Raw genomic sequence first — 26314 nt, 5'->3', positions numbered from 1 at the left:
CAGTAGTCAGATTCACGTGTCTTTCCATATATCAGTCACAAAAGTGGCACAGGCAGTAAAAGGTAGCTTAGTTCCAGAGTGGTAAAAGTTCATAAACTATTGCTGTAGGAATGTGAGAGAGGCTTGTAAAAGCCATGTGGCTGGAGCACTGAGCTTAGACCTCCTCACACATTGAGTTCACGGGTAGACTGGGAGGGAATAAAGGCTTGATTACCTATTTCTAGAGCTGGACAATATATTGGTAAATTGTCATAAACTTGTGTGGCGTTCAGATCGTGAGACTGGTTTCAGACGTTTTGAGCTGGCAATACATGGCTCCAGCTGAAATTGCCTGCAGAGACTTCCTGCCCCCTAGCTAAGCAGTTTAACAAAGACTCGATGGCCCTCTGGTTCACAGTTAAAAACAAATTTTCGGTTTTTTTGAAAGGCGATTAAAATCAAGAATTGCTGAAAAGAAATAAAGCACACATAACTTCTATATGTCTGGATGGGTTTGTTAGAACAAAAATATTTTAAGGATGTGCTAAAAAGAGTAGAGTGAAGGTGCTTGCCTGGTGTTAGTAGCCAAGGAGTACCAAAGTGTAAGTCCAAGCTGTTAAGGGCTTTATATAATAAATGTAACAATTTGACCTTCTGGGTTCACATTCTGGGAAAATAAAGATGGTCGGCAGCTGCTGGTAAGTACAGTTGTACCTTGGATCCTGAACGCCTTGTGAGTCGAACGTTTTGGCTCCCGAATGCCACAAACCCGGAAGTGAGTGTGAATGTTCTTTGGAAGCCAAACGTCCGACGCAACTCCCGCAGCTTCTGAATGTTTTGGAAGCCGAACGGACATCCGGAATGGATTCCGTTCGACTTGCAAGGTACCACTGTACTTTATTTTGAAGCAAGCCTTGCCAGGATTAAAAAAACAGAAAAAAAACCGCAGCAGTGGCACAACTGTCTGAGGATATTCTGGCACCAATGAGCACAGCGTAAGGGACTGCAACTTTAGATGGTGAAATATAAGTAAGTAGTGAAATATAAGAAAGTAGAGGGTAATATGGGGGAGGGAATTAAATATTGCCGTTAATAACTTTCAGATCTTCTAGTGTGCCTTCCTCCCGCTGAGAGAAAGTTCTTTGACACCTTCATAACAGTGGCTTGATGGTGATGTTTGCATTAGTTATTAAATTGCCATGAAACAGGATTCATTAGTGAGTAAGAAAGGGTTACTAATTAACTTCCTAGTAACTTACTGGATGAGGTGTGTTCCATGAGGACCGATTCTCTGTGTGTAAATATGCCATATGAGTGAGCAAAATAGGAAATCTTGTCACTGCTGCTTGAATAACTTTGTATTTTCTGTATCTTTCATTTTGTAGTGGCTGTTGTGCCCTATTCTAAAGGGAACATGAGATTTGCTCAGCAAGACAATCAGAAATTCTAAAGGTAAGTAGGTCTTTTGGCACACAGAAACTTTAATGATATTCAAATGCTACCTTTTTGAGCAGAGGGTTTCTGTGTACATGTCAGGAAGGACTTTCTGAAGGTAAGAGCTATTTGACAGCAGAAAAGTTAAACTGGAAAAGTTTTTGTTGTCCCCTTTTCGATTAAAGTAATCATAATTGACAGCCAAGAATCTGAGCTGCCTGTTCCTTGTGCAAAACTACTGCAACACTGATGGTGAAAAGGCAGCATATTGATTTCTGTCAATATAATGCTAAGTACATTTGGCATGTTCCATCTCTGAACATAATGTGGTCCTCTTGCATCTTTGTTTCATTCAATAAGAGTGAAGTCCTATGCATGTCTTCTTAGAAATGTGTCCCACTAAGTTCAGTAGGACTTACTTTCAAGTAATAGGATTGTGTACGCTTGCAGCTGGAGACAAGGATTCAAAGTTCAGCATGTTCAAGTGGGCTTAAGGATTGTGCTTCTTGGTAGCAGTCCTTGCATTGCAAACCTCTTTTGAAATGGAGAAGGCCTTCTATAAAAGGTTTCCTATATGGGTTCAGTTTTTTGGTTTGGACATCATTAAAAAGATTCAGCAAAACTATTTATTTTCTGTAGCACTATCTCCATACAATATCAGATTATTACAATTCCTAAACACTTGCATTTTCTGATCATTCATTTCACTTTATTAAAATCAGCAACTTTTGGTCTGGTTTAGTTCTCCAGTTTTGTGGGTGGGGTGGCATGAAATTAGTATTTTATTTCTCATATTATTTTGTGTATTCTTTGCAAAAAAAGAAGTGTGCTATTAGTGCATTTTAATTCCCTCCCAATCTCTTCGTAGGTTTTCCTTCAGTGACATGAAATCTTAAAGTGCAGACCAAATAATAATAAAATGGGAGCAACTAGCAGCAGCGTCAATGAGCTTCCGGAAAACGAATACTTAAAAAAATTGTCAGGACGAGAGAGAATCTCTGAGAATGACCCATTCTGGAATCAACTGCTCTCTTTTAGCTTTAATACCCCAACAAACAGGTAAGGTGTTTAGTAAATGTGTAAAAGATTTTAAGTAGTCTGAAGCTCTTGGGTGGTTGTAACTTTCATTTGCTTGTATTTTGCAGCTAGTATTTCTAGCCCTCTGCCTGCAGATGGTGCCTCTTTATTTAAAAAGCTCTTCAGCCCAGATACAGTATGCAGCCACTGTGCTTTTTGCTCACCCTCATTCCTTATCTGCTGTAGCAAGCAGGACTCTGATTTTGCCTTTCAGCAGGTGAAAAAAGGGATTGGGTGAAGGGAGTGATAGAATAGTGGAAGGAGGGGGAGACACAAGTGCCGCCTTTCAGTGATTTAGCAGCCCTACCTAGTGACAGTAATAGCCATTCTTCTTTCTGCTATTTGATTAAGGTACTTCCAGGTGTCACAAAAGGAGTTGAGGTAAGTTTACATGCTTGTCATGAACTCATTCACTAATTTGTGGATGTCTTCTTAGACGCTCAGATGAAAAAGCATATTCCTGTTCTTTACAATAACTATTGGTGTAAATATAGAGGATCTAAAGAGCTTAAAGTGTATTTATTTAATTGTTGAAGCCTTTCTATGAATTCAGCCATATTACTGTATTATTTGTGTATGCCAAGTTCATTTTCAACTGAGAGTTACTTGAGTGTCATGATTTTGGGTTCCCAAGTGGTGTTTTTTAATCAAAACCATTATTCATTTGCGTCTGAGAATTGATTAAAAATGCACTATGTTGTGCTTAGCACTAGATGGTGCTGCTGCATGAGAGGAGAGCAATTGAGAGAGCATGCAAATACTGTAGCTTAATGGTCACTTCAGATGTAAAGTGTTTTTTACATAAATAGAATTTCCAGGCAGAAAATGAATGCAAATCACATAGACATTATCAAGTGTGTGATGATCTCACCCCTGTCTTGTTTTACTATTTGTTCTTACATGAAGAAGCTGTGCTTGGGCGCAGCTTCCCAGCACACACAAATAGATATCCACGCACACTCTCCTCTCCTCTTCCTTTCACACACACTGATTTTCCTTTAACAGATATGACTATAGTTTTCTGTGACTTCTTAATTGACAAACCATGGTTTGCATAAACATTTGTTTGCCTGCAAGCCGGTTCAGACTGGTTTGCAGGCAAGCTATAGTTTGCCACAAAATACCCTGACAGATGATTATCAGTGTATCAGTGTGTGCACAAGCCTAACTCACCTAGCAGTAAATCATGGTTGAACCAGCCAGATTTTATTTTGATGTCTGCATTAATACATTCTGCTCTTCTGCATCTCTTTACTAGTGAAATAACGTAGCCTGCAAAACTTGAGTGCTTTGCTCACTTAAGTTGAAAATAAGGTTGAACTCTTACTCATTTAACTATAGTAATGCGTGATTTGCTTAACAAACTCCTTCCCCCCATCAGTTCTGATAAATACCACAATTAATCATGTATTTTACTGAACAAACACCACTGCTCTGTTCGCCAACTCTTATGGCTGCTTGGCATATAATGTTTCTTCTGTGCAGGTACAGTGGTACCTTGGGTTAAGTACTTAATTCGTTCCAGAGGTCCGTTCTTAACCTGAAACTGTTCTTAACCTGAAGCACCACTTTAGCTAATGGGGCCTCCTGCTGCCGCTGCGCCGCCGGAGCACAATTTCTGTTCTCATCCTGAAGCAAAGTTCTTAACCCGAGGTAATATTTCTGGGTTAGCGGAGTCTGTAACCTGAAGCGTATGTAACCCGAGGTACCACTGTATAAGGAAAAGGCCCCATGCAGATCTGTGTTCATTGCTGCCACTTGCCCCTTCTTAACATGTGCACATGTGTGCTGTCTACATGACCAAACACATAGTTTATTCCCCCCACTAACTGTACCAGTGTGAGCCCATATAGGAAAAATGATGTGTAGAGACATGGAGTTAACTTTCAGGCAAGTATGTTCAGGATTGCAGCCTTATTTTAATTCCCAGTTTGATTCAGTTTGTGTGTGCTAAGTGCCTTTCCTTCATTCAGCTACTTGCTTGTTGGGGTGCTTGCCCCTCTCCTCTCTAGCACCTATACTTTCGTGGTCTGGTACAGGCAGCAACCAGTTTCGGTGTGCCCAATTGACATGTGATCGCCGATGCGTGGGTCCTTTTGGGAGAAGACAAAATGGGCCATGGGAGCCAGGAATGGAACCCCTGCATGAAATGGTCACCTCCTGTATTTGTATCTTGGGGGGTTAAGGCTACTCCTATGGGCAAGGAAGTAATAAAACCCTTCAGCATGTATATTTCAATGAGCCTTCAACCTGCTTTTATCAAAATAACATACTGTTTCAAACATGTGAGCACATTTTTCTATTTGTACTCTTTCAAAATGCGTTTTGGACTGTGTTCCCACTCTGTTTGGTCATGGCTAATTTTTACCTGCTGTTCCCTCACCCATCTGCTAGGTTGGCCTAATACGTAGCCTATTTTTTCTAAAAAATAATGGAGCTGTATCTGTGGGTGTATATGCACTTGTTCAGATACCCTGACAGGCAGCATGAAGAAAAACTCAGCTATGCAGCTGCGAATAAAACTTTTTGAATGTGTTGTAAATTGCAATATACAGTTGTGACACTAGATGACAACTGTGAGCTATAGCAAAATGATTTTAACAAAAAACATTTTCACATTTTTAACGTGTGTAGATTCCACTCAAGTCACTGTTTGTAGTGTTCCTTTTTGTTATTGTTAACATGTCAGTTCTGCTATTGTGTGTAATTGTTAAAACAGGTGTGGTTTTAAAACTATTTTAGTGGCCTTATCTAGATGGGTATGTGTGGAGAGGAAACTGGTATGTACAATGTCGTATGTCTAAATAAGGTATCATTTGAAAGCTTTTCACAATCTTCCCTCCGTAAAGCAATACTTTGTGTGAGTGGTCCTGTACAAACTGAGTTGTACATCTCTCTTCCCTGATCCATGGTTAATTGCCCTTGGTCTATGGGAGCTAGGTGTAGTTCACAATCAGTACAAGTGTGTGACTAATGAACAAAAATATTCATATGCATTTCCTTTATGTGGCTTTGATGATAATCTGTGGTCCTGCAGATGTTGTTGGAACATACCTCCCATTGCCCCTGAATATTGGGTATGCTGGCTGGAGTAACGAGTGTTGAAATGCGACAATATTTGGTGGGCCACAGGTTTCCCATTCCTTCCTTAATCCTTCCTATCCTCACCAGTTGCCCTGCCTTTCCCTACTGAATGCTGTTTTGTCCAGTTTGGCCGTCCTTTAATAAGTTGGAAACCATCTCCTTCTATTGTCTTTTTCACTTCTCCATCTCCCACTGTGAAAAAAAAGAAAACAATTCTTCCCTATCCATAACTAGTCAGTCATTCTGTGCTCTAATCACAGGTAAGCACTTCCTTCATAAGTAACTTGTTTATTTCTTATTGTTTGTTCAAGGGAACATTGATCCTAGCATCCTTGCCATTTGTCTTGGAGAAACCCCAGTGTGCAGAAACAGCAGTGATACTAGTAATATTCACTATTGAGTCCTGTAGTATAGATGGAAATGGTTCTGGTTCCTTAGCTTTGTAGCAATAGGAATCTTGGTCACTGTCGGTGCAGGCTTTACCTTGACATACCTAGCAGGTGTAAACTTGTTGAAACCTTTGCTCCAGAGTCCTTCACTTCAACCTGGAGAATGTGGTTTAAACCTGCAAGGCAGGGTGAATTTTCTATGTCAAGCTTATAAATGTTGCTTGACTTAATTTAACATCACTTTGACTGTGTAGTCACTTATTATTGCCAGTGTTGTGAAACAATTAAAATTAAGTAGCTGTGTGAGATAATTATCATGGATTGTGCAAAGTTTTCCCAAGAGTAGCATTGAAAGCTCATCAGTTAAAACTAAGATTACTGTTGATAAGTATCATTCTTTTTTTAAAAAAAATGTAGGGAATATATGCATCATTTATGGAAAATGTCTTTTTCTCCCATCATCTTTGGTGAACAATGGTTAGCACATTGTAGATGAGTACTGAGTACTAGCTGTTCCTTGAAGAATTAATTCAGGGAATTTCTACTGGTTGTGCCATTATGTGAGTGTTGGTTCCTGACTTCATACTGATGCCTGTAACATTCATTGTTCACTTCTGAGTATTTGATCTTACACGTAACACCAACATATCTTTAATATTCTGTGAAACACAATGCTTTTCAGTGCAGCCAGTTCTCATATTCAGTTGCCAATCATGTAAGTATAAATATGTATTTGCATGTCTGAGCCAACCCTGAGGCAAATCAAGTCTTCCTTTGATATGCTAACTGTCTTCCATCCCATGGTAGATAGGTGGGCAGGATTTTTTCAACCTCACAAGCTATTTTTCAGACACCTATTTTTTTTCTTGGAGTATAACTGTGGATCCTTGGTTTGTAACTAATTTTTATAGGGACCATATTTTCTTCTGAGCAAGTGTTTGAAGAACCAGTAACATTGGTTGCTTCCACATCAGCCCAAAATGAGGCAAAGAGCTCCTTAACCCTGTCCAAAGTGTGAGCAGCAAGGGATACTTGGGGTGAACAGGTTAAAATTGTCCTCACCAGAGACCAATAGAATCTTAATTAATCCATGAAAGCTAGGGTGGGGTGGGGGTTTTAGTAGGTAGAGGAAGTGACCCTATTGAAGCCCTTGGTATATCAGTTAAGTAAGGCCAAAGAAACAGGCTGGATGGCTGCTGTAGTGTAGGTGAAAGATGTGCTGTGAAGCTGACTAAGCACATCTGACATAGCTGTGCCTACTGTTATGGTGAGGGCAGTGAAAAAGACCCACTTCTTTGCCTCTATTGCATCCTCTAATGGCTGTCCAGTGGAGCTTTTCAAATTGTCCGATGTCTGTTAACATCTACCCTGGACATGGAGTTTTAGACCTTTCATAGCAGGGGTCAGCAACCTTTTCCAGCCGTGGGCCGGTCCACCGTCCCTCAGACGATGTGGTGGGCCGGACTATATTTGGCGGGGGGGGGGATGAATTTCTATGCCCCACAAATAACCCAGAGATGCATTGTAAATAAAAGCCCACATTCTACTCATGTAAAAACACCAGCCAGGCCCCACAAATAAGCCAAAGATGCATTTTAAATAAAGGACACATTCTGCTCATGTAAAAACACGCTGATTCCCAGACCATCAGTGGGCCGGATTTAGTAGGCGATTGGGTCTTATCCCACAACCGAGCCTTACGTTGCTTACCCCTGCTCAATTGGAATTTTGACACAACATCCACATTCACTGCAGTCTGCAGTGAGGGGCCCAGTGCAAAAATCTGCTGCAGCATCTTGGGATCAGTTCATGGTGCTGGTTTTGGTGTACAGCTTGGGACCAGGATACCTGAAAGGAGTGTTTGAAACTCAGATATATAAACTAGGCACCACATGCAGCCTTCAGCCTGGGTTATGGTCAAAGCAACGCTACCTGCAAGATAGTCTTACCCCTTATATACCCAATTGATCACTGCACTTTGTAGGTGCAGGCTTTTGGAATTCCCTCCTGTGAAATTTTAAACAGATATCCTCTCTGTTGTCTTTTCAGCACCTACCAAGACCAAGCATTTTAAGTGGATAACTTTCAAATTCTGCCAACTGTTTTGGAATTGCTTTTAGATATTTCAGTTGTAGATGTTTCAGTTGTTTTCTTGTTTATGTGCTTGCTTGTGTGATAGTATAATAGACATTTCAGTTGGCCATTGCCACTTGTCTTTGTCTTAGCTTGTGCATAAGGGGAGAGCTGTGCTTAAGGCCTCATGGTGTTCACCCTGCAGATTAAAGTGATTGAAAGAGACATAACCCATGTTTCATCTTGAGAGAAAGTGCCTGAGGTGTATATTGGTGTGTGTGTGTGTGGTCCTTTGGAGAAGGAGGGCCTGCTTGGCTGGATTTTGTTTTTAAAATTCCAGTTGCCTGTCCTTACTGTACATGCGTGTGAGATAATTTAACATTTTATTAACACATTGCATTTTAAGCCCCAAATCAATGTTGTTTAAGTCTAGTTTAACAGAATCTACTGTATCTTTAAGTTCAAATTATTGAACAGCTATCAGTCTCCTAAGTGAACTTTTACTGCCTTTTAAATAGCAAGTCCTCCCCCAGGTTAGTTATTCAGAATCGGAAAGCAGTTTGAAGTCTAACAGTGCCACTCTGTGGCCTAATGAAAGGATCCATACTAGAAAACTGTGTTTCCATCTTGGTGTTCATTCATTCATTTTTTACATGAGCAGGGCTTCCGTAGGGATTGTGGTGCAAAGCAAATGTAATAAATATGTGGTGTTAGTGTTCCTGCTCTTGTGCCACTTCATGAATCTTGGCTGATGACATGCGTGTGCATTTTCTGTACAGGTAGGTAGAATAGTTCATCTTCTGTCGCCTTAACAGAAAAATTGTTTAGGGAATTTTTCCACCAATTGTGCTTATTTCCCCCCCTGCCAGAATGTAACTCTTACTGTTGATATGACAGTTGCCTCTGCATTTCCTTGGAAGGGTTGTCATAGCTTCCTGAACGACTGCTCCAGAGAAGCGGACACGGAGCAATGGATCCAAACTACAAGAAAGAAGATTCCACCTAAACATTAGGAAGAACTTCCTGACAGTAAGAGCTGTTCGACAGTGGAATTTGCTGCCAAGGAGTGTGGTGGAGTCTCCTTCTTTGGAGGTCTTTAAGCAGAGGCTTGACAACCATATGTCAGAAGTGCTCTGATGGTGTTTCCTGCTTGGCAGGGGGTTGGACTCGATGGCCCTTGTGGTCTCTTCCAACTCTATGATTCTATGATTCTATGACTTGTGTATTGACACCCCCTTGGAGGTCTTAGCTATATAGATTTCAGTAAAGGGAGAATGTTAAAATTATTCACTGGGACATCATCTTAGTTAAATTAGTGAAACACCTTTTTGTTAATGAGTACTCGGGTGAAATAAATAATGGTTAGTAGGATGAATTTTTAAATTACTCAACCAGGGAAATTGTGAAAAAATTGAAAATGCTACTGATGGATGGAGAAGAATCTGGAATGCAGTTGCATTTGTAAGATTCGGAAAGGAGTAAAGTCTTGTCATTATAAAGACAAAATAGTTATAGGTTGCAGCCATCACACCCCAACATGTGCTGCTTTGGAGGGCAGGGGAAACAGGTATGTAGAGCCAGGCAACTGTCAGGGAATTTTGGACCTTTAACCAGGATTTAAAGCAGACTTGCCAAAATCCTGGTAAGAGGAGTCTGGCTACTGTTAATCATAGCTAACATTAGTGCAGATACAATCCTAAATGTAAGGGGTGAATGACACTCTGTGATATAAGGGAAAACACAAACCTGCAGCCCTCTTATTTATTAAGCATGGTTAAGAAATTGACAGTCGTACATCTGCACAAAACCTATTCAGATTACCAGGCTACACCTGAAAACCACCACTTCTCTTATTTCTAGTAATAGAATAGTACTGATAACTAGACTACAAGTGCTGCAGTTGGCAATTCTTGTCATTCTAACGATTCAGAAACTTCAAGATGGAGTTTGTTCAGACTTACCTTTCTAGAAATATATACCGTATAGATAAGGTGGAACCATATTTTTGAACGTTATACATTTATAAAAGTTCTTCTTTTTCTTTGTTTCTCATCTTTTTCCTAATTTACTTGGTAAATATATTAATTGCATAAATACATTAATGTTTCTGCAAAAACATTATAAAAATGCGTAGGTTTTTTTTTTTAGTTTAGTTTCTAAATTGTGCTACCTCAGTTGTGCTACCTCTATGCCAATGAAAACAAAACAGTAAAACCGAACTGCATTGTGGTAATCATCTAATCTAGTGGAAGTATATCTTCTGCCAGCAGCAGGATGCACTTGGCTCATGACCAGAAAGTTGCCATCTTCTGTTCTACAGCGTTTAGTTCCCAGCCCTGTTACATTACCCATGTGGGCGTACTGTACAGTTCTCATGAGTCAATTTCTCTTTAAAACAAGGTAGGCTGCTGTTACGGCTGCAAAACAGAGCACTCAGACCAAGGTCTTCAAAACTAGAGGTTATTGAAAGGCGAAGAGCACTTTTCATAGCTATATGGTTTTGAGCAACCATAAGCCCATCATGCCACTTGAAGGCAACACTTTGTTTTTAAAAGGGAAAAAATAAAAATTTAAAAGCTTCTCACAGAAGCTTGTTAGCAGATCTGTAGCCTAAAAACATTCTGTGTCAGGAAGTGATATATCTTCATGACAAGCAGCCAGCTGGACTGCTTTAAAATGTGGGGGAAATTTGGGAAGTCCTGATTTTTCTGATTGAGAGAATTGTAATGGGTGTAGATTGTGAAGCATTCATTCTTCCTTTTTCTTCTTCTTACCATTTGTTTTTAATTATAGCTGTCTGTTCCTTGGACTGAGAAAAGGGACCACCTAGGAGATGAAGCTTTAACACTTCTTGCATGTAATCAATAGGATGCTTTAGACTTCTTAGCTTTGTATTAATAACCTGCCTCCACTGGCCCTGCTCTGCTTGCGTGTGTGAAGTTATATCTGGTCAATGTTGTAGGTTGACTCGTGTGCTTGTATGATAGGGCGCTACTGAAACTATTAGTGGTGACAATATTTGTCATGATCCTCAGGAGGCATTTCCAAGGCTAAAGGCACACTCCTAACTCGATTGACATACAATAAGGGTGCATAAAGTTGTGACCCACCAAATGTACTCCACAAGGTGTGCTTTGTGTCCTGCCAGGTGGCTAACAAATTGGGGGCAAGCAGGAAAAACAGCACATTGAAACCCCAGGGGTCTTTGTTCAGCTTGGAGGATGGCAAGTTAGGAAAACCTTTCTAAGCAATTACATGGAATAAATTTGGATATAATTCCAGATTTAGAGCCAGCAATTTTTGGCTAATGTGACGTGTATGTTTGTGTGTTTGTGAGAGAGAGGGGGAGAACCCCTTCAGTGTGAAAAAGACAAAACAAAATGCAAAGAACCTGATATTTCAGTTATTTTGTTACAGTTTTTTAACACATTAAATGTTTTACTATTAAGAACATTTTTAAGGTGTCAAATGCTTATCAGTCACCCCATTATAATTGTGCTCATTGGCCAGAACTCTGGATGGTGGAAAGAGGTTGACTTCCCAACAAGTTGTATAGAGTACTGTCTGCCTGTTTTCCCTTGTATCTCAGCAAGCAAAAGAGCTAGAAACAGTATTTGTTGGGTTTTTGGTTTTAAGTTTAAGCATTGAATCTTTGAGGGTAGGGGTCTTGAATATCCCTGGGGTTGGGTGTGTATAAATCTATAGAAATCATTACATACCGTATTTATTGCTCTATAAGACTCACTTTTTCCCTCCTAAAAAGTAAGGGGAAATGTGTGTGCGTCTTATGGAGTGAATGCAGGCTGCGCAGCTATCCCAGAAGCCAGAACAGCAAGAGGGATTGCTGCTTTCACTGCGTAGCGATCCCTCTTGCTGTTCTGGCTTCTGAGATTCAGATTATTTTTTTCTTGTTTTCCTCCTCCAAAAACTAGGTGTGTCTTGTGGTCTGGTGCGTCTTATAGAGCGAAAAATACAGTATATTAAGTGTTTCAGAATGTAATGCTACATAAAAAATACTGTTTTACTTATTTTATTAAAATTATAAGCAAATGGGCATTCACTAAAACACTGGTGTGTTGCCTAATATAAGTGCCATTTGTGGCTATATGTGTGATTTAACAGGAGAGAATCATCAGGTGGGAACAATGGGTGATGTTGTGCCTGGTGACATTTCCCAGTAGATGTTCCTACCTCACCTGGGTTCATTCTGCAGTTGAATCTCAGATGGAAGGAAAATGACAAATAAAAATGGCTAGGGGGGATTTGAAGGAAATAATTGGTTGGTGAGAAGGATCTTTTTGCTCTCCTGTCTCCCATATTAATGTAACATGTAATTATTTCTTGTGGGTGGCTGCTAGGCTCATGTTTGCACATAACACTAAGCTAAACCATAGCTAAGCATGAACAATCTAGTGTACAAAGTGAAAATAATGGCTTGTTCACTCCTTCCCTGATCTTGTTGCTGCTGCAGTTTCCATAGCTAAACCATGATCTGGCTTAGTGTTATGTGCAAAATTAGGCATGTGGGTTCAAATTTAATTTAAATTTGTTCTAGTGTTTTAACTTTTGCAGGTTTTAAAGTATGTGCATTTTTCTCAATCTTACTGTTTTACATTCTTCTAAATCACTTTGAGGTTTTTGCAGTTTAACAATAAGCCAGTTTATTGAATCTTATCCCCGTAATTCTTAATTTGACTTGAAGATGAGTGGGAAATCCAGAATTCCCTGAAATGACTTTGCTTTACATAATAATCTCCTGGAGAGATTGGGGCTTCAGCATACACCTCTACTACTTCTAAAAGTGAGAAAACCCTTTGACAACATGTGGGGAGGATATATAACTATCCCATTTTTAATAGCAACACTGGGAATGTGCAAAGACATTATTGCATGAGCAAACACTTGAGCTTCAGGATAGCTCTCAAGTGGATTTCTGCGGTAAGCGCAGTTTGACCTTCTCCAGATTTTGATTACACAAAGTGGGTGGCGAACAGCCTACTCTAATTTTGGGAAGAAAGGAATTTCCAGAGCATATCAGCACTGGCTTCCTCCTGATGTCCACTCCCCTTAAGCCATGGGTAGGCAAACTAAGGCCCAGGGGCCGGATCTGGCCCAATCGCCTTCTAAATCTGGCCTGCAGACGGTCTGGGAATCAGCGTGTTTTTACATGAGCAGAATGTGTCCTTTTATTTAAAATGCATCTCTGGGTTATTTGTGGGGCCTGGCTGGTGTTTTTGCATGAGCAGAATGTGTCCTTTTATTTAAAATGCATCTCTGGGTTATTTGTGGGGCATAGAGTTTTTTGTTCATATTTTTTCCCCTTCAAAATATATTCCGGCCCCCCACAAGGTCTGAGGGACGGTGGACCGGCCCTCGGCTGAAAAAGTTTGCTGACCCCTTCCCTAAGCATTGTGTAAGGCTGAATGGCTCAGTACAGTCACTTTAAATTTGGCATTTCAGCATGGAATTCAGCATGCTGAGATTCTTGGCTTTCAATTTCAAAAGCAAATTTCTAGGTTTGAAGGCGAGATTAAAAGTGTGCAGGGAAATGCCTGGTAGAACCTTAGAAGCCAGGTGAGGGCTGAGCAGCCTCTCTGGTGTTCATGAACAGACCTTCAATACCCTGCATGACTGTTTGCTTTTTACTATGACTGGCAAAAGCAATATAAATTATGCAAAGTGATCAAATGTATACAAATTCACCTTTTTGAGGCACAAGACTTTGATTGTAATTTAAAAATAAAGTGAACATCCCTCTCAATATAGTGAATAGCGCTCTTCTACCTGCCATCCTTATGTCTTGCCTGCCGTCTGTAAACGATAAGTTGTGGGAAGTAAATAATGTATAGACCGGGCATTGAGCATAATATGCTATTAGGTTATTTGAAGTACAACTAGCTGAAAACTGAATAACAGTAGCAAAAATATTAATTGCCACCGAAAGGTGCGCACAGAAAATTCTCACGGAAAAAGCTGGTTTAACAAAACACAATGTGATTCTGTGGTGTCCAGACTTCCCAAATGTGCACAGTTATTTGTATTTGAAACATTCTGGTCAACCTATATTACAGAGGTACTTCGGGTTAAGTACTTAATTCTTTCCGGAGTGTTCTTAACCTGAAAGTGTTCTTAACCTGAAGCACCACTTTAGCTAATGGGGTCTCCTGCTGCTGCCGTGCCCCCGGAGCACGATTGCTGTTCTCACCCTGAAGCAAAGGTACTATTTCTGGGTTAGCGGAGTCTGTAACCTGAAGCGTATGTAACCTGAAGCGTATGTAACCTGAAGCGTATGTAACCCGAGGTACCACTGTAGCTATAAAAAACATATAGTTAATTTGTAATTGTTTTGGAGCTTTCTCACTTCTGGAGTAATTACATCATAAGAAAATAGAACATAAATTATATTTTTATATATTGCAATAGATTAAAATCAATTAAAATATTAAAATTACCTTGCAGATATAAGCAATCCCTGATTTGCTTGAGGCTTGCATGGCGGTGGAGCGTGCATAAGCCCCCTATGCCCCATTACACCGTGCCTCCATTACTCCCCCTTTCCGGCCACTTTCAGGTCGCCCTAATGCACATGTGTACAGTCACACATCAGCTGGATGTGAGTAAATCAGTCGATGCCTGATTTTTGTGTGTGTGTGTTTGTATATTGTTAAATAAGTATAAAAAGTGTAGTATAATAACTTTTTTTCAGGTGATGAATGTAAACATATGTATCCATTCCATTGGTTTGGGGTTTCTACCATGTGTGCATACATCTTTAAAAGCTGCATCATATACTTTTGCAGTGTGTGCAGAAGTACTTGAATTCTTACTTTTTAGGGTAGAACTCGTTTTCATTTTTCTAAAAAACCCCAAATCTAAGGTGGTCATTCTCCACTAGCATATTTCCTCTTATGAGCATTTCTGCAGGCCTTTGATTTTAAGCCTGTGCACAGGCCTTGTGCTGTTCTTAATTTATATACAGGCCCTAGATCTTGAGGGGCTGTACTTTTGCAGGCTTGCATGTCTCTAGAAGTGCTGGGTACACAGAGGCAAGCTTTAGTAGAATGAGCCATGCTTCTAGTCACCCATACGGTGGCATTTATGTATTTAAATGCCTTCCAGATGCTCCTTGGTCCTACAGGGAAGTAGGGGCATCTGTTTTGAAAGTTTACATCAAAGCCTCCTGATGAAACCTGGGCATAGACCTGGGATATATTTATGTCTTATGCTTTTGTTGTACATTTTTAAAGTAATTGTTTGTTTAGTGTTCTTGTGAGCTGCTTTATTTGTGGGCATTATTTGGAAAAGCAACATCTAAATAAACTTGATGATTGTAGGTGTGATCAGTTCAATCCGTTGATCAGGGTCACTGTTGGATTATGCTGGAATGCAGAAATCTGTGAGGGAAGAGGGAAAGAGACAGTAATAATGCAACCACCATTTTTTATTCAGACACATATAGTTGCAAGATGACCCGGGATCAAGCTCGACTTTAGTCACAGACTCAGTGAGTGATACTGAAACACTTGTGTGTTCATAGATTTGCCCATTGGATATATTTGGAGACAACCCTATGGTCACAATTGTGCTCACTTACTATCCTTACTAGTTTCCACTTATATGTACTGAGGACATGATTCAGCACTGGAGGCGCATCAGTGGGGGCAGTTTTAAGTGATGTTGATGTGCGATTTCCCCACTACACATTGTTTGTGCATCTACAGTAGGGATGTCGAACCTGTGGCCCTCCAGATGATGTTGGAGTTCAGTTTCCATCAGCCCAGACAGCACAACCAATTCACAGATATGACGGGCAACATCTGAAGGGACATAAATTCCCCACCTGTATTTTTAGAGGGATAGCCTCTTACATTTCCACTAGTAAAAAAGGGGTGGGCTGGGAAGCTTTCATGTAGATGTACCTTTAAAATTAGAATAGCGCCTTCAGTATAAAGGCGAAACTCTTCACAATTTAAACATTCTGGGTAAATGGTGATTTATAGCTATCAAATGTCAGTGAAATTGTTAGCATGCTCTGACATTCTGGAAGCATAAGGTGAATTTGGAATTTGGATTTGGTACTTATCTCCCCTACAATGTATGGGCCCATGGAGAAGGTTCTGTTCTAAGTTCAGGTGATGTAACCGTGAGCTCCAACAGGTGCGGCAAGTATCTAACAGGAGCAAACTTTGGGTCCTGTATATACACAGAAAAGATGGCAAATGTTCCCTAAGAGTCAAAAGCTCAGGAGCTAGTGGCCTGTCATTTAATGTTATTCAGATGCAATTAGGTAGCCCAAGAAGACAAAGTAGTGTTTACATGACGTCATGAAGTCAATAGAATGCACATATTCTTGCTCACTTTCCTTACTGGCATGCTAGCTAGCCATTTCACCAAAGTAACAAGCTACCCATTGTTAGCTACTTTCTGCAGGCCTGGGATTCCAGTGTACAGTGGTACCTCAGGTTAAGTACTTAATTCATTCCGGAGGTCCGTTCTTAACCTGAAACTGTTCTTAACCTGGAGCACCACTTTAGCTAATGGGGCCTTCTGCTGCTGCCGCGCCGCCGGAGCACAATTTCTGTTCTCATCCTGAAGCAAAGTTCCTAACCTGAAGCACTATTTCTGGGTTAGTGGAGTCTGTAACCTGAAGCGTATGTAACCTGAGCTACCACTGTATGCTGTGGGGTTATTGTGATTGAGTAAATAATGTAGCACTTCCAAGGTTTTATTTATTTGGCCAAGAGTAAATATTCTCAAAGCAGACAACAGTGAAATACAACACAGTACAACAAAATCATCAATAAAACCAGTAACCATGCTAATGCAACAATATCCAGCCCCTTACAGCTACAACAAAAACCACCAGCAGAATAATAATAATAAATAAAAAGATAGAAAAAAGCAGTTCAAAACATGTGAGTCTTTAGCTGGCGTCAAAGAGGCATTGGGTGGTTTTTAGTTTGCATTGTGCTATACAGTACTATAATTCATGGTTTTTTCATTGTGTTTATATTTTTATTTTCACTTACTCTTGTGTTTTTGATCGGAGGAGGTCTAAGAATGCAGCGCATAAGAACAATATGTTTCATAGTAACAGATGTTAGTTGCTTTCCTTTTTTTATTTATGATTATGTCTTATTAATTACCAGAATTGGCAAGCTCAGCGTGTTGGCTCTAATCAATTTTTCTTTTTTCTTCAGTGCCGAGTTAAAGCTTTTGGAAGAAGCTGCTGTCTCGGTCTGCAAGTCTTTAGGTAAGAGGCTATTTTGATTATGGCATTTATTTCCATGTTCTTCGTGCTGTCAATGTTCCTAGTAAATCGCACTGCTCTATATAAACCTTTATATCTGTGGTGCATTTAATATCTCCCATCTGTGCTCTGTACATGGGTTTTTAAAAACCTCTCTTCACTCCCAAGGATATATGAAGACATATTGTGCCCGCATGTGCTGTTTGAACATAAAGTTTTCACAGGTTTTTGCTTTATTTTGTGTTCTGTCACAGGAAGTGGCTTGGGTACAGCTTTATTAAGATGTAGTAGAACAGGTTGTTTTTCATCCCTTTTTTTAAAAAAGAAAAGGATTTTAAAGCACTGTTTTCAAAGGAGAATATGTGTGGGAGATAAAACAGAGGCGGAATACATAAAATTTGCAATCAGTGTTAGCTGCCTTTTTTGAAATTCTGATGTTTGATCCTATCTAGAACATCTTTTGAATTTAAGAAGTGTCTTGATCAGTCAGAGGAAGGCATACTGGAAATCTTAATTATGAATTTTGAAATTTCTGTCCTGCCACATGGCTTCAAAAAGCTCTTAGACTGGCTTATAATATGGATTCTGTTTAACCGTCATGGCCACTAGCTGGACATGGCAGAACTGGATATTATGGGAGACTGGATATGGCAGAACTGGAACTGGATATTATGGGAGACTGGACATGGCAGAACTGGATATTTTGGGAGATATTAAAGTGGTTGTAACCTGTCCAAATTTTACCTGCAGTTCATAAATTTAACATATTGATGATGATAAAGATGATAAATGTTACAGCTGGGGTAGGGACAACAATTAAGTAAGAAATGCTGGTTTAACTTTGTGCCTCTGTGCTGTCTCACATATAGATTCTGTGGAAACTTCTAAATTTGGGCTAGATTTAGACGAACGGCCTGTAGCACCCTCCGTGCGTTTGCATAAAGTGGTGTGGTGCTCTGCTTCCACTTAGTACAAATCTTGAAGCATCTCTTTTCATAGGCACCATTTATGCTCCCTAATATCTAGTTCCATGAAGCCATTGAAGAACACTTAACAATTTGAATTCTATAGAATTTTATGAATACTTGTGGGAGGCATATGTGGGAGGCTACTCCTGGAAGTTATGCCATGATCACGTTACATGGGCTCTCCAAAAAGGTTGCCCCAAAGGCCTGTCTTGGCCCTGATCTCCAACTCATGGCATGGCCCCCTTGTTTGCTTACACTTCAGATACTGGATTTTGCCCCTATGCAATTTGATTCTGAGCACATTCGTTAGGAAGTAGGTGCCACTGGGTTCAGTTTGGCTCATTCCTAGGTCAAGTAAGTGTACATAGGATCACAGCTGTAATGTTTGAACCAGAAGTGTAACCTGTACAATTCTTCCTCCTAGTGGAGAATAATCCTCGAACAGGAAATCTAACAGCGCTGATTAAAGTCTTCCTTTCTAGAACCAAAGAGTTAAAAATTTCAGCAGAATGTCAAAAGTAAGTGCAGCATGTCTGTGGGTTTTGTTCACCTTTGCTTCACCAGCCTGAGTACGCACTAGGGAGCCAGCTGCTAAATTTTATTGTACTCAGAAATCAGCAATGTGGCTGGCATGCTAACAATCCTGGGTGCATAGCTAACTGCAAGTCTGGTTTTGAGTAATTCTGATAAACTGAAACTCTCATGTCAATAAATATTGTACGCTGTGGGTTCTGAGACCTTGTAGACAACAGCCCTGGCTAAATAAATCATGTCCCATTCAGACCTACACAATTGTAAAATGAAGGAAGATAGATTGGTAGAAAGTTATTCCCCTTTTATCCATGAGTGTGCAGAATCATGGAATCTTCCTAATAGGTAGATTTTTCAGAAAGAAAAAGGCCTTCTGACAAATAAGGGATTTCCCCCATTGTGAATAGTTAGCTGAAAGTAGATTTGTTATATAGGTATCACACATCTATACCAGTTTTGAAGAATTCAAAAAATGGGAGATCTGAATAGCACACAGACTATTTTTCTGCACAGATAGAGCAGACCTTGATAGGGTAATCAAGGAATCCGCAATCTACATTTCAGTCTGTGCTAGAAATAGTCTGGGAGCTGTTCAGATTTCCCATTACATTAGGGATCCCTGTCTCATGTTTATAGTGGGTTTATTATGAAATTTCACCAGAGTACTGTATCTTGATTTATGACCGTTTCTCACTTGCATGTCACTTTAAACCATAGTTAAACTAAACTCTGGTTTAAATGTGAACAGGTACACTGCTGAAATGGTGGGCCCTTTGCTCTTCCCCTACTCCTGCTGGGAAACCAGCCACGTTCTAGCTTAGTGTTGTCTCTGAACCCAGACTTGTGGTTTGTTTCTTGCCAGACAAACCATGAGTGGTAAGCAAGAATGAAGTTGTTTGGAGAGAAACAAGAAATGAGCCCAGTTTTGGACGTAATGCTGAGCCAGACTTAGTTCCTGGCAGTGCAGAAGCAGCAGGAGTGGTGCAGCAGTGAAGCACCTGCGATTTCAGCAGCTTGCATGAAAAGGCTGCATTTGAATGTGATGTGCATACCAAACCAATTAAGTTTTGCCCTCTGTTTTTTTGGTCTCCCTTCAGCAGGTCACGCTAACTAGTTTGCAATGCATCCTGACATCAGTAGCTGAAAAGGTCAGACAGTCGTTTTGCATTGTGTAACTAGCCCATGGCGCTGCCTTCTGTTTTTATTGGCTGCTGTCTGGCTCAGTCTGCTGGCAAGGCCCATGAAGTTGAGCAACACAACATGGTTGCCGACATAATGGTAGATTGTAGAATGTAGGTTGCTTGAACGATATCCACCTCAACTTTATGCAAACTTCTTCCTATGAGTACTATGTGTCTGTAACATCAATAGAAGCTGAGGTTACACTCAGGGAGATATTTTGGGGTTGCAGATATAGTCAGCAAGGTATCCTGTGCACTAGATGTCTTTAATCTGATTTCCAGTTAAACTGCTTTCATGTCTTATAATTGTGGGGATGAGGTATAATAATGTTGGAAAGCAGCGGTGTCTTAACAGACTTTGCTGCTTGTTGCACAAGAAATATTTGCTTGCATAAGGTTGTATTAATCCTTACACTCTGTGTACCCCTTACACAGAGTAGTGCTGTCCCAATTTTTGCTGAGGGTGGGGAAGGGGAGACAATAAAAATGGCTTCCCAATGCTTCTTTCTTACATTTATAGTCTGTGACTCAAAATTCCTTGGAGCTTAGTGTTTAAGATAATGATTTAGCAATTATTTTATGTGCGTGTTTTTTCCATCTACAATGTAGCAATCGCTTCTAATGTTGTGCCACCAGCTGTCTGGTTTGCAAAATAAACATTTGTTTTTCAGCTTAAGTGATTATTTTTAGGAGTATTTACAAACCAGCTTGATGAAGCTTTGCAGTTAAACCTCAATTTGTCTTAAATCCTGGGCATTATCTCTTGAATACACTACATTAGGATAGGATAGAAAATGTGAAATTCCATTTCCCCCGTTTTCTCCAACAAAATGGAATTTCTTGCATTGCTGAAAAGTGCTTCATTCTAACATTTCATTATGCAACTGGTGTAGAGATTTTTATTTTGAGCAGAAGGGAAGAAGTTCAAGGTACAGACATATCTAGAAACTAAATAGGACAGGAAAGACCTGAGACCGAACCGAACTCATGTTATATACAATAGTGATTCTTAGTATTAATACTATTATTCTTCGTGTCTGTTCAAATATATCTATCACCCTTTTATTGCATATTTTTGGCTCACACAATACCTTAGTTTTAATTCATACAAGGTGGCCTACAGGAGCAGTCCTTGGCTTGCTGTAAAGCAGTTCTTATAACCAGAATTCTTGATGTGTTTGAGGTATGTACCATTGAATCTTCTGTTTCTCTTTCAGCCACCTCTTTATCTGGCAGACTCACAATGCACTGTTCATTATTTGCTGCTTGCTCAAAGTGTTGATCTGTCAAATGTCAGAAGAGGAGTTGCAAGTTCATTTCACCTACGAGGAAAAAACACCAGGCTCTTATGGTAAATGTTTAACAATTTTAAGGGAACAAATGGCGTCTCGCATATGCTGAAGACTTCTGTTAAAATCTGTCATAAAATATGTCACAACATAGTAGATGTTGGGAAGATAAGATGGTGGACTTTGCAGAAGATAGCCATCTGTGTTTTTCTAGAATATATAGTAAAGCTTACAGGAAGGGGATGGAAGAGAGTGACAACTTGGACTGAAATAGCTGCAGAGCCTTGTGAAAACTTTAATTACATGGTAGAAACCTGGCTGCATGAAATACCTACTTCTAACTTAGACAAAGTTATAAACATTACATCATAATATGGGAAGATGGGGCTGCAGGGGCCTCTCCATCTTGTTAGCTGGGAGATCAGCTCCATCAACCTTCTCTCCTTGAGCTTTTTCCATTCCACCTGGTCATTACAATAACTTTTGCAACTAAGAAACGATGTCAAGTACTGTGTGCTTTTTTCATCCTTTCTCCCAGTCTCCCTTTTTTGCTACCAAGAGCCACAGTTGATCTGGAACTCTGCACATGCTCAAGGTCTTGCCCTATGAGTATGTGCTTGGTATGTCTTTGCTCTGAACAAAAGGCATGGTGTTAGTGCAAACCAAGAATAAGTTAAGCTGAAGCCTGGTATCGTTTTATTTGGGTAAGCCACAGTTGTTACCACCAAGATCCTCCCCAGGGTGGCTGCTGAAGAGGGGAATAACTGATATGTGCAATGAATCATATATGGGTACACTTAATTTGTCCCCTGGAACCAGTGTTGTATCTAATGCAGGTACACCTCTAATTTGGTCGTTAGTTGTTTCTTGTGAGTAAAACAGAGTAACTAAGGTGAGGACCCTTGTTTGCATTTCCTGAGAAATGCAAGCCCAATTTCTGCAGCAGGCGTAGTAAGACCTCTTAAAGCATGATCTGATTGGCTGAGGCTCCTTTCATTATTCTGTGACAAATTAGTAATGGGAAAACGTAATTGTTATGGCTAATATCAATTCTCTCACTCTCTTTTGTCATATTCCTTCTACCCAGCCCTGACCTTAACGAGGTTCCCCTCTATGTCAGAGCCACGTTTGTTAGGATGTCCCTTTCCTAGAATTGTGAACACCTTAGTCCCTGACTTGTTCAGTCTTATGGGTTTGACGCTGGCCAGGCTGCTGCATGTCACTCTTTTCCAAGTTTGCTCCAACCCTGTCGTTCAGGGTTTTTCTTTTCATAACTATGCCTTTCACCCCCTTTGCTTCCTCTTTTCATTCCTTGTCTCTAAGCAGTGCTTGTTCTTTCCAAGGTAATTCTGTTCCTTGCAATAACATTTGTGGTGGGCAGTTATGTCCAGGAAGGATCCTTAAATTAGTAGTTCTATGCACACAAGTGTAAGATGACACATGTATGTGTGTGAGAGCTATGAGCAGATCTGAGAACGTTTTACTTGTCTTACCTTTAAGATTCTATGCCTGTGGGTAAAGCCTTGTCTTAATACAGGCTTAATAAGACAGGGCCACTCTGGAAGCCCATTTTTGGCTTAAGAGCAGGGGAAAACACTGTAAACGCTTCTGGTGGCATAATCTGTGATATTACAAAAGCTCTACGACTACGTAATGTAGCTCAAGGCATTATATAGAAGTTACGAGAAAAAATGGCAACAGAAGGTAGGTTCTTACAATCCACGTACAACTTCCTGGTCTCTCCCCAACTGTGTGAAATTCAAAATCTCTGGAACTGTTGCCCGAGTAGCAGCCAGATTAGCTTTGTGGGACCAGATATGCACAAAACTGAATTCTGCCACCAGCAGCTCTGTCATATGGAACACTTTTCTAGGGGGAAAGGTTCTAAGAGCCACCTTTCTCAGAATTGTCTCTAGTTTCTAGTAGAGCCCAACATTCCTTACACATTAAGGGGAGAAAAAATAAACAGAGAATGATGCAGGATGCCAGATGAGGTCTCTCTTCTAACTTCCTTTGCTTGATGAAGTGCAGTGTCATCAATATTTAATATTATTTTAAAGTATTTTTAACCTGTTCTGAAGCTAAAAAATCTAAGCTAAGATAGTCCCTGCCCTCAGACTTATAGTCAAAAATAATTGACACATAAGGGGAAAGGGATGAGAAGGGAAGAGAGCAGGAAAACAACTCAGATACTGATTTTTACAGTTCTTATAATTTACCAGCTGAAATAGAAAGTTCATGTAGCCTGATGGAATGACTGCTACTTGGTGAAAGTTGGGGGATGACTTATGCAGCTGGTCTCAGTAGAGGTAAGAAGTCTGGGTATAGATTGGGGTAGAGAACCTGTGGTCTTCCTAGTCCCATCAGCCCCAGCCATCATGGACTATGGTCATGGATGATGAAAGTTCAAGTCCAGGAAACATCTGGCGGGCTACAAGTTCCCCATCCCTGGGCTATGGGCCGCATGTTATTTTTGAATAGGGAAAAACGTTTACAAGTATGTAAGCAGAATATATTGGAAACTAAGATTCCTACGGTATGTAGCAAATCTTCAAATTATGCATTGAATTCTCAAAGAGCAGCTGTTTGGATACCTCAAGCTTCTGGAACAGTTAAGCTCTCAGCTCTCTGTCCTCCCATAAAACTCAGTGTAACTTTCTCTGCCCCACATGCTAGTTCTGAGTGTTCAGTATAATATTCCAAAGGTGAAAGACAGCTTGGGCATTAAGTAAAGCACTACTAGTCATTAAGGAACATTAATGTTCTTTTATCAAGACCCTGACTGCACATTAGTATGTCAGACAAAACCTTAGAGCTGGTCCCATTCACGCTAATGAAGACAGCAAAATTTTTAGCAGTATGTTGGTTGAAGAAAGTGGCATTTAATTGCTTTGTTTAATAGACAGCATGACATCTTTAAAAAAGAAGGTGCTTGTGTGTGGTCTTGTTGGTTAGGAGCAGGGAACCAGAAGCCAGGAAATTGGAGTTCCTTCTTGGTGGTGATCTCTGCTTCACTGTGATCTTCTGCCAGCTGATTGTTTCCTGCTTTGGTTTACCCCTCTATAAAACTGAGATAATTTCCTCATTTGGAATGCTGAGACTTTAATGATGATGGCACATGATGTCCCTTTGTGCCAGTTCTATGAACTCGTGGTTTATAAAATTATCTCAAAACATATGTATATTTGTGGATGCAAATGACTGACATGTCCCCAAGTAAACATAATGGAAGTGGGGGAAGATTCTTGTTGCCTTTGGACCCTATGAAAGCAATTACATTTTAAAGTCTTTGCTTAATGACTGTATTTCAGAAAAAAACACTTCCCACTACTTATTTTCTCAGCTGCGCAATGCCGATAGTAATTTTGTGAGGAAGCACTAAATTGAAAGAATTGTTAATTGTGCCTCAGTTGGCCTGTTTTGCCCATTAAGGTAACTAAACTTGGTAGTCTTTAACCTTTTGAGATCCAATGCCTTTAATCCCAAACAGAAACATAGGACCCACTTTAAATTTTGCCTTGCATATGTTGCTTCTTTCTTTCTTTGTTTGTTTCTTTCTTTCTTTCTTTCTTTCTTTCTTTCTTTCTTTCTTTCTTTCTTTCTTTCTTTCTTTCTTTCCCCCCCTCTCTCTTTCTCTCTTTCTCCCTGTTTTTCTTCTATTTATTGTTGACTTTCACTTCCTTTCTCTCATGCCATCTTTCTCTTACAAAATCTTAAGCAACAATGACAACCACAAGAAAGGGGCAACGATGCCACTGCTGCAACACATCTTTGGTTGGGGCTTGACTGCCAGTAGATGAATGAATGAATTGATCTATCTACAAATACAGTGCAGTTCAGAAAACTTAGAGTGAAAATCACACTTTTATCTCTTGAATGCCAATTTTTATTTTCTGCTTGCCCTCTCATTTCTCTTGAAATGCTCAAATGATGCTCAGCTGAGGCAGGAGACATCTCTGCTATATATCTTAAAAGTTAGATGAGCTTCTCATGCCGCTCTAGATCTGTGGTTCTCCGTCTAGTAGAGTGCTGGGATTCAAAACATGAAACCAATACAGAACACAGCCCCAAAAAGCCTTAATATCTGTATAGCTTGAAACTTTTAAAAAATTGTATGTAAGTATTACAGTATTTAAGTCTGAAGAATTAAGCATAAATAATTATTGAGAACTAATGTGAACCAGTGACCAGAGTGTTGATCTTGTAGATCAGAGTTTGAGGATGAGTTCAGCTGCTCCCATAGACAAGTTTGGATTTGGGCAAGTTAGGCTAGATTTCCTATTTTGTAGACTAGGAATAAAAATCACCTGCTTTGGGTAGTTGTGAAAGACAAGACACACAAGGGATTGCCGAATTGATCTGTCTTCTCAGTCTCTTCATTTCACCCCTCTTCTTTCCCCTCTCCTGTTCTTCTGTCTGCCTGTCCATCAGTTCCTTCCATTCTTTCATTGAGACATAATTCTACTGAAACACAGGATTCTAACCACCTTCCAGAGAAGCTAGAACTGCTGTCCTTTTAGTTTGTTCCCAGTAGTAAGAGTGAAAATCTGAAGGCTCAGTTTAATTTTGTACGAATTTCACAAGAAGCCCCCTCCCCCAAGATTTCAACATTACATTCTGGATTTTTTAAAGGCTTTTCATGAGGGGTACAGTGAGTTTGAACTTCAGTAAATGGGAATCAGGATGAAAATTACGAATTTTCTCTTTTTTTTTTTTTTTGTAAGAATTTTTATTGGTTTTACAGAATAATTTTAAACAATACAAACAAATAAAAAAAGACATACAAACATGTAAAATTTCATAACCTTTTTTTCATGTCCCTCTCTTCTCGGACTCCCCCAAACCTCCCCTTCCTACATCCCAATTTCCAAAATTTATTTCAGCAAATTCTAATTAATTTTATCAAATATATTTTTTCTTATTCTTTTCTTCAACTTAATCTTATGTCACTGTAATCTCCTTTTCTTTCTCCAAACCTCGACATTTTAACATTCCTCAATTTTATAATAGTTCTTAAGGTAAATTTTAAATTTCTTCCAATCTTCTTCCGCCGTCTCTT

At 39.8% G+C, this 26314-nt stretch overlaps 1 protein-coding gene across 5 annotated transcripts in view; it reads left to right on the top strand.

The window, feature by feature from the left end:
• Positions 1 to 26314, top strand: part of DYM (dymeclin) — a 177682-nt gene that overhangs the window by 11285 nt on the left and 140083 nt on the right. For all 5 annotated transcript variants that reach the window (XM_080973461.1, XM_080973462.1, XM_080973465.1 and 2 more), the window contains exons 2-6: positions 1365 to 1431; positions 2282 to 2472; positions 17237 to 17289; positions 18679 to 18772; positions 21184 to 21317. In XM_080973461.1, the coding sequence (XP_080829587.1) occupies positions 2333 to 2472; positions 17237 to 17289; positions 18679 to 18772; positions 21184 to 21317 (421 nt within the window). In that variant the 5' untranslated portion in view covers positions 1365 to 1431; positions 2282 to 2332. The remainder of the gene's footprint in view (positions 1 to 1364; positions 1432 to 2281; positions 2473 to 17236; positions 17290 to 18678; positions 18773 to 21183; positions 21318 to 26314) is intronic.

This window comes from Podarcis pityusensis (genome assembly GCF_964106645.2).
Source record: "Podarcis pityusensis genome assembly, chromosome: 11".
In the NCBI taxonomy this organism is placed as follows: domain Eukaryota; kingdom Metazoa; phylum Chordata; class Lepidosauria; order Squamata; family Lacertidae; genus Podarcis; species Podarcis pityusensis.
The sequence above is the reverse complement of the archived record's forward strand: the minus strand, read 5'-3'. Positions and strand labels throughout refer to the sequence as shown.